The 15,198-nt window shown below is 39.3% G+C and overlaps 1 protein-coding gene and 1 long non-coding RNA gene across 3 annotated transcripts in view; one reads left to right on the forward strand and one right to left on the reverse strand.

The window, feature by feature from the left end:
• The window catches only part of LOC143816118 (uncharacterized), a 336,272-nt gene that overhangs the window by 77,791 nt on the left and 243,283 nt on the right, over positions 1-15,198 (forward strand). The window contains exon 2 of the long non-coding RNA XR_013223891.1: positions 14,885-14,979. This is a non-coding gene — a long non-coding RNA (uncharacterized LOC143816118). The remainder of the gene's footprint in view (positions 1-14,884; positions 14,980-15,198) is intronic.
• Positions 6,968-15,198, reverse strand: part of IL22RA1 (interleukin 22 receptor subunit alpha 1) — a 79,819-nt gene continuing 71,588 nt past the window's right edge. Inside the window, exons 6-7 of one of the 2 annotated variants that reach the window (XM_077296111.1) lie at positions 12,984-13,105; positions 6,968-10,638 (exon numbers count right to left, since the gene is read on the reverse strand). In XM_077296111.1, coding sequence (XP_077152226.1) covers positions 9,856-10,638; positions 12,984-13,105 — 905 coding nt within the window. In that variant the 3' untranslated portion in view covers positions 6,968-9,855. The remainder of the gene's footprint in view (positions 10,639-12,983; positions 13,106-15,198) is intronic. The other variant, XM_077296110.1, reaches the window with a different exon arrangement.

The raw sequence follows: 15,198 nt of genomic DNA on the forward strand, positions 1-15,198 counted from the left end.
ACAACTCTTCTTTTGAAAACTGCTCCTAGTCTCTCATATTTGAAGGGTGCCTTTTCCTAACAACAATTTTAAGATCCTTCTACAGTTGTTCAATGGGAATTAGATGTGGACTCATTGCTGGCCACTTCAGAATTCTCCAGTGCTTTGTTTTCACCCATTTCTGGGTGTTTCTAGTATGTTTGGAGTCATTGCCCTGCCGAAAGACCCATGCCCTAGGATGCAAACCCAGCTTTCTGAGACTGGGCACTAGATTTCTACCCAAAATCCTTTGAAAATCTACAGATTTCATGATGCCTTGCACACTGTCAAGGCACCCAGCCCCAGAGGCAGCAAAACAACCCTGGAACATCTTTGAACCGCCACCAAATTTGACTGTAGGTACTGTGTTCTTTTCTTTGTAGGCATCATTTCATTTTGGTAAACAGTAGAATGATGTACTTTACCAAAAAGCTCTATCTTGGCCTCATCTGTCCACAAGATGCTTTTCCAGAAGGAATTTAACAAAACATGTAATTGCAATAATACTTCATTTTCTGGAATAATTTCAAGGGTGCCAACACCTTCGGCCATGAATCTATATATCGCACAGCTATCTTCCTCAGGTTAATGATCAGCCAGGAGTCACTCCATGCTGGGACCTTCGGTCCCTTTAGGGCACACCCTGACTCATGATTTTTGAAGGGGTTGTTGACTTTTGGACAACCCCTTCTGAATTCCAATGTCCCCCACAGTAAAATAATAACTCTTCTACTCAGCTCTGGAACTGATGCTGTACCAGTGGTGCCAGCCCCGACTCTCCCGGGGATCACATGACATTGTTATGTCACACGATTCCTGTGGCCAATCAGTGTTGACTACACTTTCCTCTCCTAAGGATGTAATTGACATCCAAAAGAAACTGAGAGCTGATTCTGCGCTTTCACTTCCTGCAGATGTCTTAATTTGTCTGAAGTCAGCACTGATTGGCCACAGTGATCATGTGACATAACACCACTGGAAGAGCGCCAGCTCCGGAGGGGATTATAGGTATTTTACTTTTACTGGGGAGAAACCTAGGGATTCAGAAGAGGCTGTCCTAGTAGTGGACAACCCCTTTAATACTACCAGCACACATCTCAGTTTATTGTTCCCAATCAATGCTTAGCAGACCCAGGATACTAAAGGAACCTTTTGCCATCCCTCATTTTCCTTTAGTTTCTCACTTTGTAATGTTGTGCTTCTGATTTGTCTTCCAGTTACTGACCTAGCTTTTCACTTGACCTAATATAATTTGCTAGCTGTTGCTAATAGAAACTATACTAAAGTTGTGACCTGAGGTCTCCCTTCAGAAAACCCCCCACATCCCTGTATAGGGGGTTAATGGGTGAAAACCAGGGAATTCCTTAAGAATCTACTCCTTAGTTCAGCTTACGTCAAACTCACTGCAACGCAAGGGTTCCACAACTTCCAGGCAAGTCACATCAGGTGGTCACAAATATATCCGTATAAAAAAGTCCTTTGTGTGCAAGTGTGCCTAGAGCTTGACCGAATAGGCTAATATACTGGTAAAATGTGATGTAATGTCTTGATGCAATGAAATTTAATGTGAATTCAAGGGACACATTTGAGATATTTACATTATGACAGATTAACCCCTGGTTGTTTAACCAAAACATTTCCACATACAAGGTGCAATATTTTTCTTCACGTTGGCTTCCAGAAAATCCAGTGCACTTAAGACATGTGAGTACTCAAATCTGCAGCTGTTGCTCCTCTAGACATCTCCTTCCGTCAGATTCCTGGAAGACAATTAGCTTTCCAAAAGTTGCCACTGACATATTAGTTGTCACAGACTTAGACTTTCGCTCAGTTACACTCCTATATAAACTCCATTTGCAACCAAATAATAGTAATACCTACATATAGGTTTTGACTTTGGGAGTTGAAGATACACAAGATTGTTCATATGGATGAATGAAACTGGATTTATTATTTATATTTATTATGGTTTGTTATTATATTTTTCATTTCAGCATAAATCAATCCTGGTCCTTGTCCTTTACTCGTTATTTTCCTTGCAATATAATACTCTATATTGATTTGTTATAGTGATTATATTTTGCCAGGATTTTTCAAACTGTTATCCACACTGTCCATTCAGTTTTTAATTTTGTATGTTTTTTAATTACTTTTGGTATTAGTGTTTTTTGTAGATTAATAAAAATACAAAAAAGTTTTGCTTCCTAAATTAAATGGCGGTATAATTATTATTTGGTTGCAGTTAGAGTTTTATATAGGATCTTATCAGTGTTCTTTGGGACTCTCAGTTACCTTAAAATAATTTTGGTACTACAGTAAAAAGGCTCTTGGTTATTTTTTTTGTATTAATTTCTCTCAGTTATACCTGGCAGTCAGATATTGTGAAAGAACTCACTATTTATCTTTGGATTTTCAGTGCTTGACATATTTTATTTAAATGCCTCAAATGTAGGAGTCTGATTGCCCAAGCTGCCGCTAATGTACAGGCCACTCACTGGTACAAGCTCACCTTGTGCATTGAATTCTGTAAGCCATATGTCAGGGTGAGCAACACAAATAGAAGGAGATGGCAAAGCAGGCAGGACTTGCCAGACAGTAAGTAGAACAGTGAAGATTGGAACATCAGTGTACGTAGGGTGGTAGGCAGACAAGAACAGAAATATACGCAGGAACTGTAGGTGTATAGTGAAATCAGGACTTACAGCAATCAAATGGTTAATGGCAGAGTTGTGTATTGTACTTAAGGTACCTTCACATTGAGCAACTTTACAATGAGAACGACGACGATCCGTGACGTTGCAGCGTCCTGGATAGCGATCTCGTTGAGTTTGACACGCAGCAGCGATCTGGATCCCGCTGTGATGTCGCTGGTTAGAGCTAGAAGTCCAGACCTTTATTTCGTCGCTGATGACCCGCTGTCATCACTGGATCGGCGTGTGTGATGCCAATCCAGCGATGTTGTTCACTTGTAACCAGGGTAAATATCGGGTTACTAAGCGCAGGGCCGCGCTTAGTAACCCGATATTTACCCTGGTTACCATTGTAAAAGTAAAAAAAAAACAAACAGTACATACTCACCTTCTGACGTCTGTCACGTCTCCCGGCGTCCACGCGCTGCTGCAGAGAGCTTTCCCTGCACTGTGTCAGCGCCGCCGTAAAGCAGAGCACAGCGGTGACATCACCGCTGTTACTGCCGGCGCGGCTGACACATTCAGTGCAGGGAAACCTCTCTGCAGCAGCGCGTGGATGCCGGGGGACGTGACAGACATCAGAAGGTGAGTATGTAGTGTTTTTTTTTTACTTTTACAATGGTAACCAGGGTAAATATCGGGTTACTAAGCGCGGCCCTGCGCTTAGTAACCCGATGTTTACCCTGGTTACCCAGGTGCTTAAGGGGACTTCGGCATCGTTGAAGACAGTTTCAACAATGCCGAAGTCGTTCCCCTGATCGTTGGTCGTTGGAGAGAGCTGGTCGTGATCGTTGGTAAGTCGCTTAGTGTAACGGTACCTTTAGACTGATGGTTAGTGGCAGAGATGTATGTAATCAGCAAACAAATGGTTAACCACAGTCAGTAGTGATCAACAGGTAACCTGGATACTTACTTGCAGAAAAAGTTACACACTGTTGCAGCAGCATTGTAGTGTGAACAGCATTAATGTTACCAGAGAAGAGTTAATTATGCTTACATAGGATGAATGGTTGCTGCAGGTTTAACCTAATAAGTAAATGCAGATAGGTGATAAACAAGCAGGCGTTTACTAACGAGATGATTAGCCAGCAGAGAGAAATGGATGGTGAGACAAACCCCAGATGTACATATAAACTTACTGAGTACTCACAAAGTACATTCCTGTCTGAGTCGCCCCTAAATCACCTTGGATAATGATGTCAAAGGAGTACACTGGGTTACTTGAAGAACGTGCGTACTACAGCCAAGGGAGGTGGCCATAGGAAAAGGTCCAGGCGCTGGGGCTGAGACAAGTGACTTACAGCTTAGCTATTTCTGTATCTCTGCAGGGTAATCAATACAGGGGAGGACAATTTTATAATACAGGATGATTTATGTAAACTAGAAGCTTGGGCTGATAAATGGCAAATGAGCTTTAATGGGGATAAATGTAAGGTCATGCACTTGGGTAGAAGTAATAAGATGTATAACCATGTGCTTAATTCTAAAACTCTGGGCAAAACCGTCAATGAAAAAGACCTGGGTGTATGGGTGGATGACAAACTCATATTCAGTGGCCAGTGTCAGGCAGCTGCTACAAAGGCAAATAAAATAATGGGATGTATTAAAAGAAGCATAGATGCTCATGAGGAGAATATAATTTTACATCTATACAAGTCACTAGTTCGACCACACTTAGAATACTGTGCACAGTTCTGGTCTCTGATGTACTAGAAAAACATAGCTGAACTGGAGCGGGTGCAGAGAAGAGCGACCAAGGTTATTAGAGGACTGGGGGGTCTGCAATACCAAGATAGGTTATTACACTTGGGGCTATTTAGTTTGGAAAAACGAAGACTAAGGGGTGATCTTATTTTAATGTATAAATATATGAGGGGACAGTACAAAGACCTTTCTGATGATCTTTTTAATAGACCTGAGACAGGGACAAGGGGGCATCCTCTACGTCTGGAGGAAAAAAGGTTTAAGCATAATAACAGACGCGGATTCTTTACTGTAAGAGCAGTGAGACTATGGAACTCTCTGCCGTATGATGTTGTAATGAGTGATTTGTTACTTAAATTTAAGAGGGGACTGGATGCCTTTCTTCAAAATTATAATGTTACAGGGTATATACACTAGATTCCTTGATAGGGCGTTGATCCAGGGAACTAGTCTGACTGCTGTACGTGGGGTCGGGAAGGAATTTTTTTCCCCAATGTGGAGCTTACTCTTTGCCACATGGGTTTTTTTTGCCTTCCTCTGGATCAACATGTTAGGGCATGTTAGGTTAGGCTATGGGTTGAACTAGATGGACTTAAAGTCTTCCTTCAACCTTAATAACTATGTAACTATGTAACTATGTATCACTCCTTCAATATTATGTAGTGTAACCATGCATAAGGATAACACTGGATGTAGATATGTTGCTAGAAAAGGGTTTCGTTTAGCCAATGCGCTTTCCCCCAGTCTTTTGATACAACCTTCCAGATCCAGTGGCAGCAGATGCAATGTTTGCATTTATCCAAAATGTGAAAGACATGAAGCACAGGGCGGCACAGCCTTCAACGGTTAATTTTAACCACTAACAGGGTGTGTTGCGATCCGGCAGTGAACAACGCAGCCCACAAAATCCTGACTTTAGGTGCTCCTCTAAAAATAGTCATCTTATGCAGTCCAAATATAAGAAAAAACGAGGTCACTCACCAGTCTTCACAGGATTCAAAACTTTATTGGTAACATTTCCAGATAAAATCCATAGCCCGTAGAAGCGCAAGCACAGCGCGAAACGGCAGTCGTCCTGGTTCTCCCCTGCTCATACGAGCTGCGGCTCAATTAGCTCCGGCTATGGATTTTATCTGGAAATGTTACCAATAAAGTTTTGAATCCTGTGAAGACTGGTGAGTGCCCTCGTTTTTTCTTATATTTGGAATGTTTGCATTTATGCTTTGGACAAAACTAAGATGTTTTATTCTTCCTCTGGTAAATCTTATGATATTACTTCTTTTATTAATTGTGATACCCAATATGTTGTATATTGCATCTGCTGCTTGTCATGTAAGGTTCAATACATTGGGTGTACCACACGCAAAATAAAAAAGAGAATTGCAGAACATTTGGCCAATATTCATAATAAGGATGCGGCATATTCTGGTGCCTCTAAACACTTTGGCAATGCTCACAAAGGGGATACCTCCAAATTTGCATTTTTTTGCATTCGAGAAGGTGCACAATCCCATTCGGGGTGGCAATAGGCAAAAGCTTTTGACAATACGTGAAGCCTTTTGGATATTAAAATTGAACAGCAAATATCCCAGAGGCATGAATTTAAGAAATGATTTGTTTCATGTTTATTGGTGTTTTTGTGTCCATCAATTGTCCTCCCATTTTGTAACACTTGGTGCATAATCAATGTAATTGTGCACATGCTTTTTGATTGGTGCTTTGTCTTATATAGGCTTATGTCACTTTTGGTTTTACATCCTATGATTAAGGGCTCTGGTAACGTGCCAGAAACGCATCAGGTGTTTCTCATGTTTTTAATATGGCGTGACATGCCAAAATAAAGTTTTTTTATATTTTTATATGGATTGGTGTGCCGGATCCATTTCCTTTGTTTTCTGTCCATGGCTGTGCTCACCAGCGGAACGAGCACCCACCTGTTTGCTTGATTGGTCTCGTTTGGTATTCATTCTGGACTACGTTGACAGCTCCTAGACCTCTCTCTCTCCTACATGCATAAGGATCTTTACCTTGAAATGGCAGTTTTAAAAAGAAATACATATGACATACAAACAAATTGTTTTGGGGCATTGACCAGCAGTATCTAGCACAGAAACAGAATATTAGGCATCCCTGGTCCTGGAAATGTCAAACTCCAAGAAATGTTTGACTGTCTGAAGCTGTAAAGCTCCTTAACAGTTAAAAGATCATATTTAAAAATTGCCCAGTAGTCTGTAAATCCCAAAAAGTTAACGCACAATTCATCAAGCCCAGTGATTTTCTAGCTGGTCTTGATGAGGATTGTGGTGAAGCCAGATGTTTCTGATTCATGAAAAAGAGCATGCATTTTCATCAATCTGGAGTGTCTAATGAGTGGTATGCGCCTTTGCATGCCAAACTAGAAATCTCACTCCAGTCAGGGACTGGAGTGAGATTTCTGGTGTAGGGAATATGACAACTCGTCATGAAGAGTTGCTCCAATTTTGAGACTTCACATCTGAGACTTTTTTTGGACAAACTTTGATAAGTTGGAGCCTAAGATTATTTTGAGGTTCATAATAATTTAATATCTTTAATATCTACTACATATTACCTGTACATTCTACATCTTTAGGGTTTATAATGAAATGTTGCGGAGAGACTGTTTATACCTTGTGTGTGTTCTTCGTGGCTCTCTTTAATGGCAAAGGGCATTTAAGTGTCAATGTCAATGGAATTATAATGGACTTTCGAAACTATTCTGATACACAAGCATCTATTTTTACCAAGAATGCTATAAGTTGCCACAAAATACTTATGAAACTTAATTTTTCATAATTTCTCATGTGGAATTGTGAACTTATTGGAATACTGCAAGTGTCATATTTCTGATATCTGATAACAGTTTAATATTTTTTTTCCTAATTTTCCCGCTCTAAAAGCAAAAATTTCCAATTGAGAGTCTCAGCCAAAATATGGTAAAGACTGAGTCTCGATACCAACACCAAAAATAAAAATTTTGCTTTCTGAACCCAGTACAGCATTATAATAGTAAAAACAAAAATTACATTGGCAAACTAGAAATTTTTGCAGCCAGAAAAATAGGCTGTTCAGTTTATGAATACTTTGGTCAGCTGTACATCACCACCAGCCGCGAAGCACCTCAGTGCTAAAGCCTCCGTATAGCCCTATTCTAAAAAATTCTGGGCAGATCTGTGTAAAAGAAAAACTTTCTTTGTTGGAGCCTCTAGTAATCATACAGTTTGAGAACACTCTCCTTTATTTTGATAGAGGAAACATTTGTAGCATAGTGGATGAGGCAGCCGTGCCTACTGCAATAGAGATGGTCACCAAGATACTCTGTAGACAGCAGACACATGCTAGAATTTCATTGCCGGTGAAAGTGCGATATGGCAGGTGCAAGAGATTATCGCAGAATACCAACACTCTGAATGTTTTTCAGTGTCGGCTCAGTAACTCCGGTCAAATTATTCTTCAAGCTCAGACCAGGAACTCATCATAGGATAAACCATGCTGTTATTAAGCCATACTTCTACATTTTTCAAGATACCCATGACAATTGCCCTTTACTCTACTATACAGTTGCATTTATTGCTTTTTTACATTGTATATGCTGAATGTTGTATAACATTAAACTACCTGTAATTTTCTTAACTTTTTAAAGGGGTAAAATTGAAAAGTGCAAAAAACAAGCAATTTTGCAATTTACCTCTTATTAAAAATCCTCTCCTTTCTGGAGAACGGAGGGATTTTTAATGTTACCATTTACTGCTAATTGCATAATCAGAGTGTGCACTTGCAAGCTGTTTGTTATACAGCTAGCAAGCACAGCATTGCTGGATCGGGCCAGATTCAGGGTCTCCACGCTGTTTTGATGCTGTCAATACCTAGTGAGGATAGCAAGGGATGCAAAAGCAGTGAGCAGAACTGCTGACTCAGTTTCTTCACCATACCACCTAAAAGATCATGTAGTTCATTCTAAGGAGGAAACCTGTTGCAATTTTATGCTGTCAGTGGTTTGGACTGACAGATTCTCTTTCTGATCATTTTTTTTTGCATTAAAGAGAACCCGTCATCTTGATTATGCATGGTAAAGTAAAGGGATGGCCAGAATGGCACTGTTATATGGATTCAATAGATGCTGTTAGTGAAGAAATCTGCATCCTGGTTGTCCTTTAATCCACATTCAAAGTTTAGGTGTAATAACCTTTTGTGCATAAGGGCCGAGGGTAGAGTCTTCAGCTTTGTCTCTGATCCTCCGCCTCCCTGTGGTGTATATATCTGCCTACTTTTTTTTAAAACCTGGTGGTGGCACGTGCACAGATTGAGATCTTGGCTCAAGGACAAGCCAAGGTCTATATACACTCATATGCCGCCACAGGCGCCATTTTGCTGAAGACTGCCATGAGATGAATGTGCACATGCGCTGCCACTGGCGCAATTTCATAGAAGACAGCTGGGAGATGAATCTTCGCAAGATCCACCAGCGGTGCCAATTGCCCAGGCTCAAACTTTAAAAAAAGGAGGCAGATACAGACAGTGGAGACAGGCGGAGGGCAAGGGCAGAGATGAAGACCATATACACAGTCCTGCCTATGGACCGAAAGGGCTAATTAAAGAACAGCCAAGAGGCGTATTTCTTCCCTAAAGGTATCTATTAAATCGCTATAACAGTACACTTATGGCCATTCTTCACTTTGACATGCAAAATCATGCTGAAGGGTTCTCTTTAAAGAGATATTCTTATCTTGAACATTTATGACATAATCACATTTCTGATAAATGACGCACCATTACTTGTCTCAAGAATGTCCTGTGGATATGAAATACGTACAGATTTACAAGATAACAATACCCCTTTAAGAATTTCAATCTCTTTTAGATATAATCCTTGATATACCAGCCATAGAGTCAGGGAACATAACTGCTATGTATGGAAGTGGAAGGAGGGAACTTTCCGCTATTTTTTTTACCACTTTAAGGAATTCAGCTTGAAACTAATGGTAAGTTGTTTGGCAGCTCAGTCCTTCTGCATAAGTCAGAAATGTGTAGATGTCAGCCCATCTCCTTTATTCACCTGATTGGCTTTTGGAGTTACCACTGGAAGTGGAACACAAAGTGACAGTAGAACAATAGAAAAATATATACATATATAAATATATGCTACTGATATATACAGTACATTATTACTTGATTAAGCAAAAACAAACGGATATATATATACATACGGTATATATATATATTTATAACGTTACATATATTATATATATAACATATATAAAACTCAGTGTTTCTTTCATAGTTAATCAAGTAGTATCAAGGTCACACAACTTCTATATACTAATATACAGTATTACTAATAGCTATTATGTTAAATGTCCCCCAATAGTTATTTGATGGTGGTTTCTATTTTTGTTCTCACTTTCTTTACATGATCCTAATGAGTCTATAGTACAGAATGCATTGCTTTTTTGTATACATTTGTTCTGTCCAAAGCATCTGTTGAGGAATTTTCTACAGGACTCTGTAAAACGTACGAACCACCACCATGTCCTAGTAAACTGTGTTGTGGGTTGTGTTCCTCCATCTGGTTACATGTATAACCATCAAAACGTAAGTCTGGTTGTAACATTGGACGATCTTCCGTAGTCTGTTCCATGTGCGCAGTGGAATCTCCATCATCCCTTACTTTAACACTTGATAATAATTCCAGTGGGCTGATGCTGTTGAGAACAGAAGTTGACTCTTCACTACATAAAGAGGAGAGCAGATTGAATTTGAAGGGATCATCTATAAAAGCACTGGGCACATCACCGTCATCTTCTGCAAAAGCTTGATGCGTGTTCATCTCGAACTCTCCTTCAGAAACTTTGGTGAAGAAATAGGAGGTAGTATTTTGGAGATATGGCACATGACTTCTTGTCTTATCTAACACCTCACTGTAATGTACTGAGGAGACTGGACTGCTAAAAGTCTTTGGTGGACAATATGACTTTGATGTGTCGCCTGTGGAATCCTGTCCTGGTGTTGTACCACCATGTGACTGACTTGCATACATTTGCAGTTGTGAATTCCCAGATATCTCTTGCCAGGTTTTTCTTGACATCTTTGGGTCTTTTTGCTCATAATTTTGCACAAATGTAGATGGACAAAATCCCACAGTAAAGGAGCTTATCACCTTTTCTTTCGGCAGGATCATTAGAGGCAGGGTTGTAGATTTCTTGAAAGCCTGTATCATGAACACAATAATAATATTTTAATTGTTGGAACCTTGAGAAAATTGTTTGAATATCAGCAATAATTGTAGAAGTTAGGTGTAAGCAAACGGCACATATAAAGTGCTAGGACATCACCCACCCTTTGTGGCTTATTCTTGAGATTACGCAGGAAAGATACATACATTCCTACCATCATGAAATTTTACTTGGAGATTCTATAATTCATATCTGTCACTAATTAAGATATGTTCTGGCAGTAATCTAGGCTCAATCTTAAAAATGAGCAAGGTCATTAGCTGCATAAAATGTGAAAAGCATTAGAAAAGCACACAATAGTGTATTTAGGGTAGTTTTAGGCAGAGATGTTCCAGCCGATTTATAGTTACACCCATGCATGACAAGTTCTTCATAACCCACTACGTTTTCTTACTTGATCAAGTAACATCCAATTGAACACAAGGCTTAGGAGTAAATCTTTCAAGATAATAACCATGAATGAAAACCCACCAGATAGTCATTGATGTAAATGACTAAATTACAAACTGCTCTCTTATGGTTATGGTTGATCACTGAAATTCATTATAGCTTTTATACAAAGTTACATGTGAAAATCTACATTTTCTGAGATATTTTGTGCCGCACATTGTGACACTCAAAAAGTGGAAACATTATTATGCCTCTTACTTTTAGGCCATGTTCACACTATCAGTATTTGGTCAGTATTTTACCTCAGTATTTGTAATCCAAAACCAGGAATGGAACAATCAGAGGAAAAGTATAATAGAAACATATGCACCACTTCTGCATTTATCACCCACTCCTGGTTTTGGCTTACAAACACTGAGGTAAAATACTGACCAAATACTCAACGTGTTCACGTGGCCTTAGGATTAGTTTATAAGAATCAATTGGCAAAATTAAACAACCAATTGCTAAATATTCACCAATCTACAGTTCTTTAATAGCCTATTTACACAGGCAGACTGCGGTAAATGATATGCTGCCATTGTTCTCTGCAGTGTGAGTCCTGTTTACACAGGAGAATGCGCCTCTGAGAACAATTTTTTTGTGCAGCACAAAAGAGCACGGCACCTGACAAACCAGCGTTTGGTTCAATGATCAGGTGATCAGCGGCCTATTTATAATACAAGATTATCATGAAATGAGTGTTCCCTTGAATGCCCATTCATGGTAATCTTGCAGTGTAAATGGACCCTTACAGACAATCAACTTTTTGGGGATCCTTCAGCAGGAAAATGGGTGCCCTTTTACGGTTGTCAACTAGCACCATGTTATTGAAATTGTCAAGTGAACTTAAATGGTTGTCCTGAAATCACATTGTTTCAGTTATTCAGAGGATAAATGAAAAACTGCTGATTACTGGGGGTTCCATCACAGGGACAACCATAAGTAAGAAGCACATGCACTTCCACGTTATTCAAAGTCTATGGGACTAGCAAAAATAGCCATGTATAGCCATTAGCTGCCAATGCCATTTACTTTGAATGGAGTGACTCATATATGCATATGCTCGGCCTTCACTTCATACAAAAGGGATTCGAGATCCCCCATCTTGTGTTTGAGAGACCTCAAGAATAATAAAACAATAAGTTGTGATTGTGGGACAACCTCTTTAAATAATAACATGAGACACTTCTGCTTCAAAAATATGATAAGGATATTGGAAAATATAAAAGTCAATATTGCTTCTTAGAAAATCAGAAGAAAAACAGAAATAACCTTTGGGGCCTGTTAAAGACAACTTTTGAGTGGCCAAATTATGGCTGCAATGTTCCGTAGGTATGGCTTGAAAAAGTAATAAAATAGAAATTCTGAATGCAAAAAGACCAGTTGTTCACGTTCCCTGTAAAGAATGTATAGTTGACCTGCACAAGAATGTAAAAATCTAAAGAATACTGTATGTGTCTTGTTCTGACAGAGGGAATGTGACGTATTGTTTTCATGTATTATTGCATCAATACCATAATCACCGGCATTTTCTAATGAAGTAGCCCCGGAAAACATCTAAACGCATGATGCCCTGTGACAAAGCAATGACTAGATCTCCTGAGCTGTCAGATGACAGGCCTGTGTTATACAGTTTGTGTACAGACCACAAAGCCCAGACCGACCGCAGGTCTCCTGACCCAAACTAACCTGTGGATGGTCTATACACGAACCGTAAAATAGTGTGGCGGTGAAATCCTGCTGACAGATTCCCTTTAATCCTTGTAACCAGTTCTGCCTGGATCCCCCACTATCCGTATTACCATGCAGCATTATAAATGAATTAATATCAAGTGTTTATATCACATATAACACAGATTCATGCTATATTTCCCTGGGGTATACTCACTAAAGAATGGGGTGTTTTCACTTGTTGCTTTAAGTATTTACAGCTGAAAAAAAGTAATCCACCCCCCAAGATGGTGACAAAAACAGCGATGAAACAGGCAATCAACATGACCAATGAATAATCTGCAAACAGAAAATACACATACATATAAAAACATATCATAGTAAAACACGCAGAAATCTTCTGTATACATTTGCACCATTTATATAGCTGAAAATAATAACTTATTGTATCTGTAAGTGAACTATAAAATCAATCATTACGTGCCTTGAGATGGAAATTTTTAAAGTGCACACATGTCTCTCTCTCTCATCACTGTATTACCTGTACATTTACACTGTATACTATATACAGAGCTTTTGTGTATAATGTCACTGGTGATCACTGTATTATCTGTACACTGACACTATATACAGAGCTCCTGTGTATAATGTCACTGGTGATCACTGTATTACCTGTATACTAATGCCATTTACAGGGCTCTTGTGTATAATGTTACTGGTGATCACTGTGTTTTCTGTGTACTTACACTCAGGGGCGTAACGAGCATGGTACCACCATCTATGATTGCTATATCCCTAAATGCACAGAAAGCACAGTGATCACCAGTGACATTATACACAAGAGCTCTGTATATAGTATACAGTGTAAGTGTACAAGTACCAGGCTCATGTAGAAGAGAGGCCCGCCAACATCTATTTCAGCTATATGTGCATGTGAGGGCACATATTCAGCTGAAATGTATTCCAAAGCAGAGACCTGGCTCCCTGCTTTGCAATACATTCCTCTGGCCAATCAGTGGCGGGCAGCTGATATCGACATGTCTGTCACAGGCACTGCATGATACGGACACCATGAGCCACTCTTGATGGGCACACCAAAGTCAACAGGTAGCATATGCATTACCACTACTGTGTCCACCACTATCTCCCTGGGCATGCACAGTGCGCAAATGAAGTTTGGGTGAGTACAGACAGCTTACTGCGCATTGTTCTGGAGGAAGAGATTTGCAAAGAGCCGGCGGTGATGCCGATCTTGCACATTATATTACTCACCTGCACAGGGCATGATAACATGATTAGTTGGACGATTAGTTTAGAGGAAGAAAACACCCACCTGACTAGTAGCCTACCGATTTGTCAAATGAAGTAAACAATAAAGCAGTACTGTATAAAGAGTGGGATAAAGACATGGGGCCGATTGTTGAAAAGCTATCAGGTTCCCTTTAACCCTTTCCTAACATGGCTATTTTCAGTTTTGCGGATTTGTTTTTAACTTTTCTTCTTCTAAGAACCAAAACATTTTTATTTTTTAAGTCAACATAGGCATATGAGGGCTTTTTTTGTGGGATTCCAAGTGCAGGGAAATTGGGAAAAAAAGTGCAATTCGACCAATGTTTATTTTATTTTCCTTGTTCATTACTGCATATGGTAAAAATGACATGGCAATATGATTCTCCAGGTCAGTTCGATTATGGAAATGCCAAGCATGCATAGTTTTTTTTTAGGTGCTGAAAAGAAAAATCTGAAAAATTTGAAAAAATTTGCTTGCGTTTTCAATTTACGAAACCTGCAATGTTTTCAATATTTGGTTGATTAAGCTCATTTTTTCTCCCTGAGCTGATGCTTTTCTTGTTATGATTTTGGGGTAGATAAGTTGTTTTGCCTCTTACTGCATTTTTTGCACTGTCGCAGCATCCAAAAAAACATAATACTGGTTTCTAGATTTTTTTTCTCATTACGTCATTTATCGATCGGGTTCATTAATTTTGTCAGACTTTTACGAATGTAAAGATGCAATATATTTGTATTGTTTTATATCTCTATTTTTAAGGGGACTTTTATTTTTTTTATATTTTTTTAAACTTTTTTTTAACTTTTCACTTTTCTTTATCTCCTTAGAGAATTTGAACCTTCAATCATTCGATCACTTGTGCTACATACAGCAATCCCATCATACTGCTGTAAAGAGCAAATAATCACAGTCTGCTATGAAGGTAAGTCAGAAGCTGGCGTTCACAGGAGTTCTGTCATGACAGGCATAGGGACCTTCAGCATACCGCAGCTGTCATGGCAACTCATCCGTGATCATCGGTCCCTGTCCTGTGATCTACTATTTCATAGTGGCAGAGACGCACTTAATGGGATATTTGGTAAAAACGTATCATCTAACCAAAGGATAAGTGATAACTTGATTGGTATTTGACCTCCCATTC

Source organism: Ranitomeya variabilis, chromosome 3, assembly GCF_051348905.1.
Source record: "Ranitomeya variabilis isolate aRanVar5 chromosome 3, aRanVar5.hap1, whole genome shotgun sequence".
NCBI classification, from domain to species: domain Eukaryota; kingdom Metazoa; phylum Chordata; class Amphibia; order Anura; family Dendrobatidae; genus Ranitomeya; species Ranitomeya variabilis.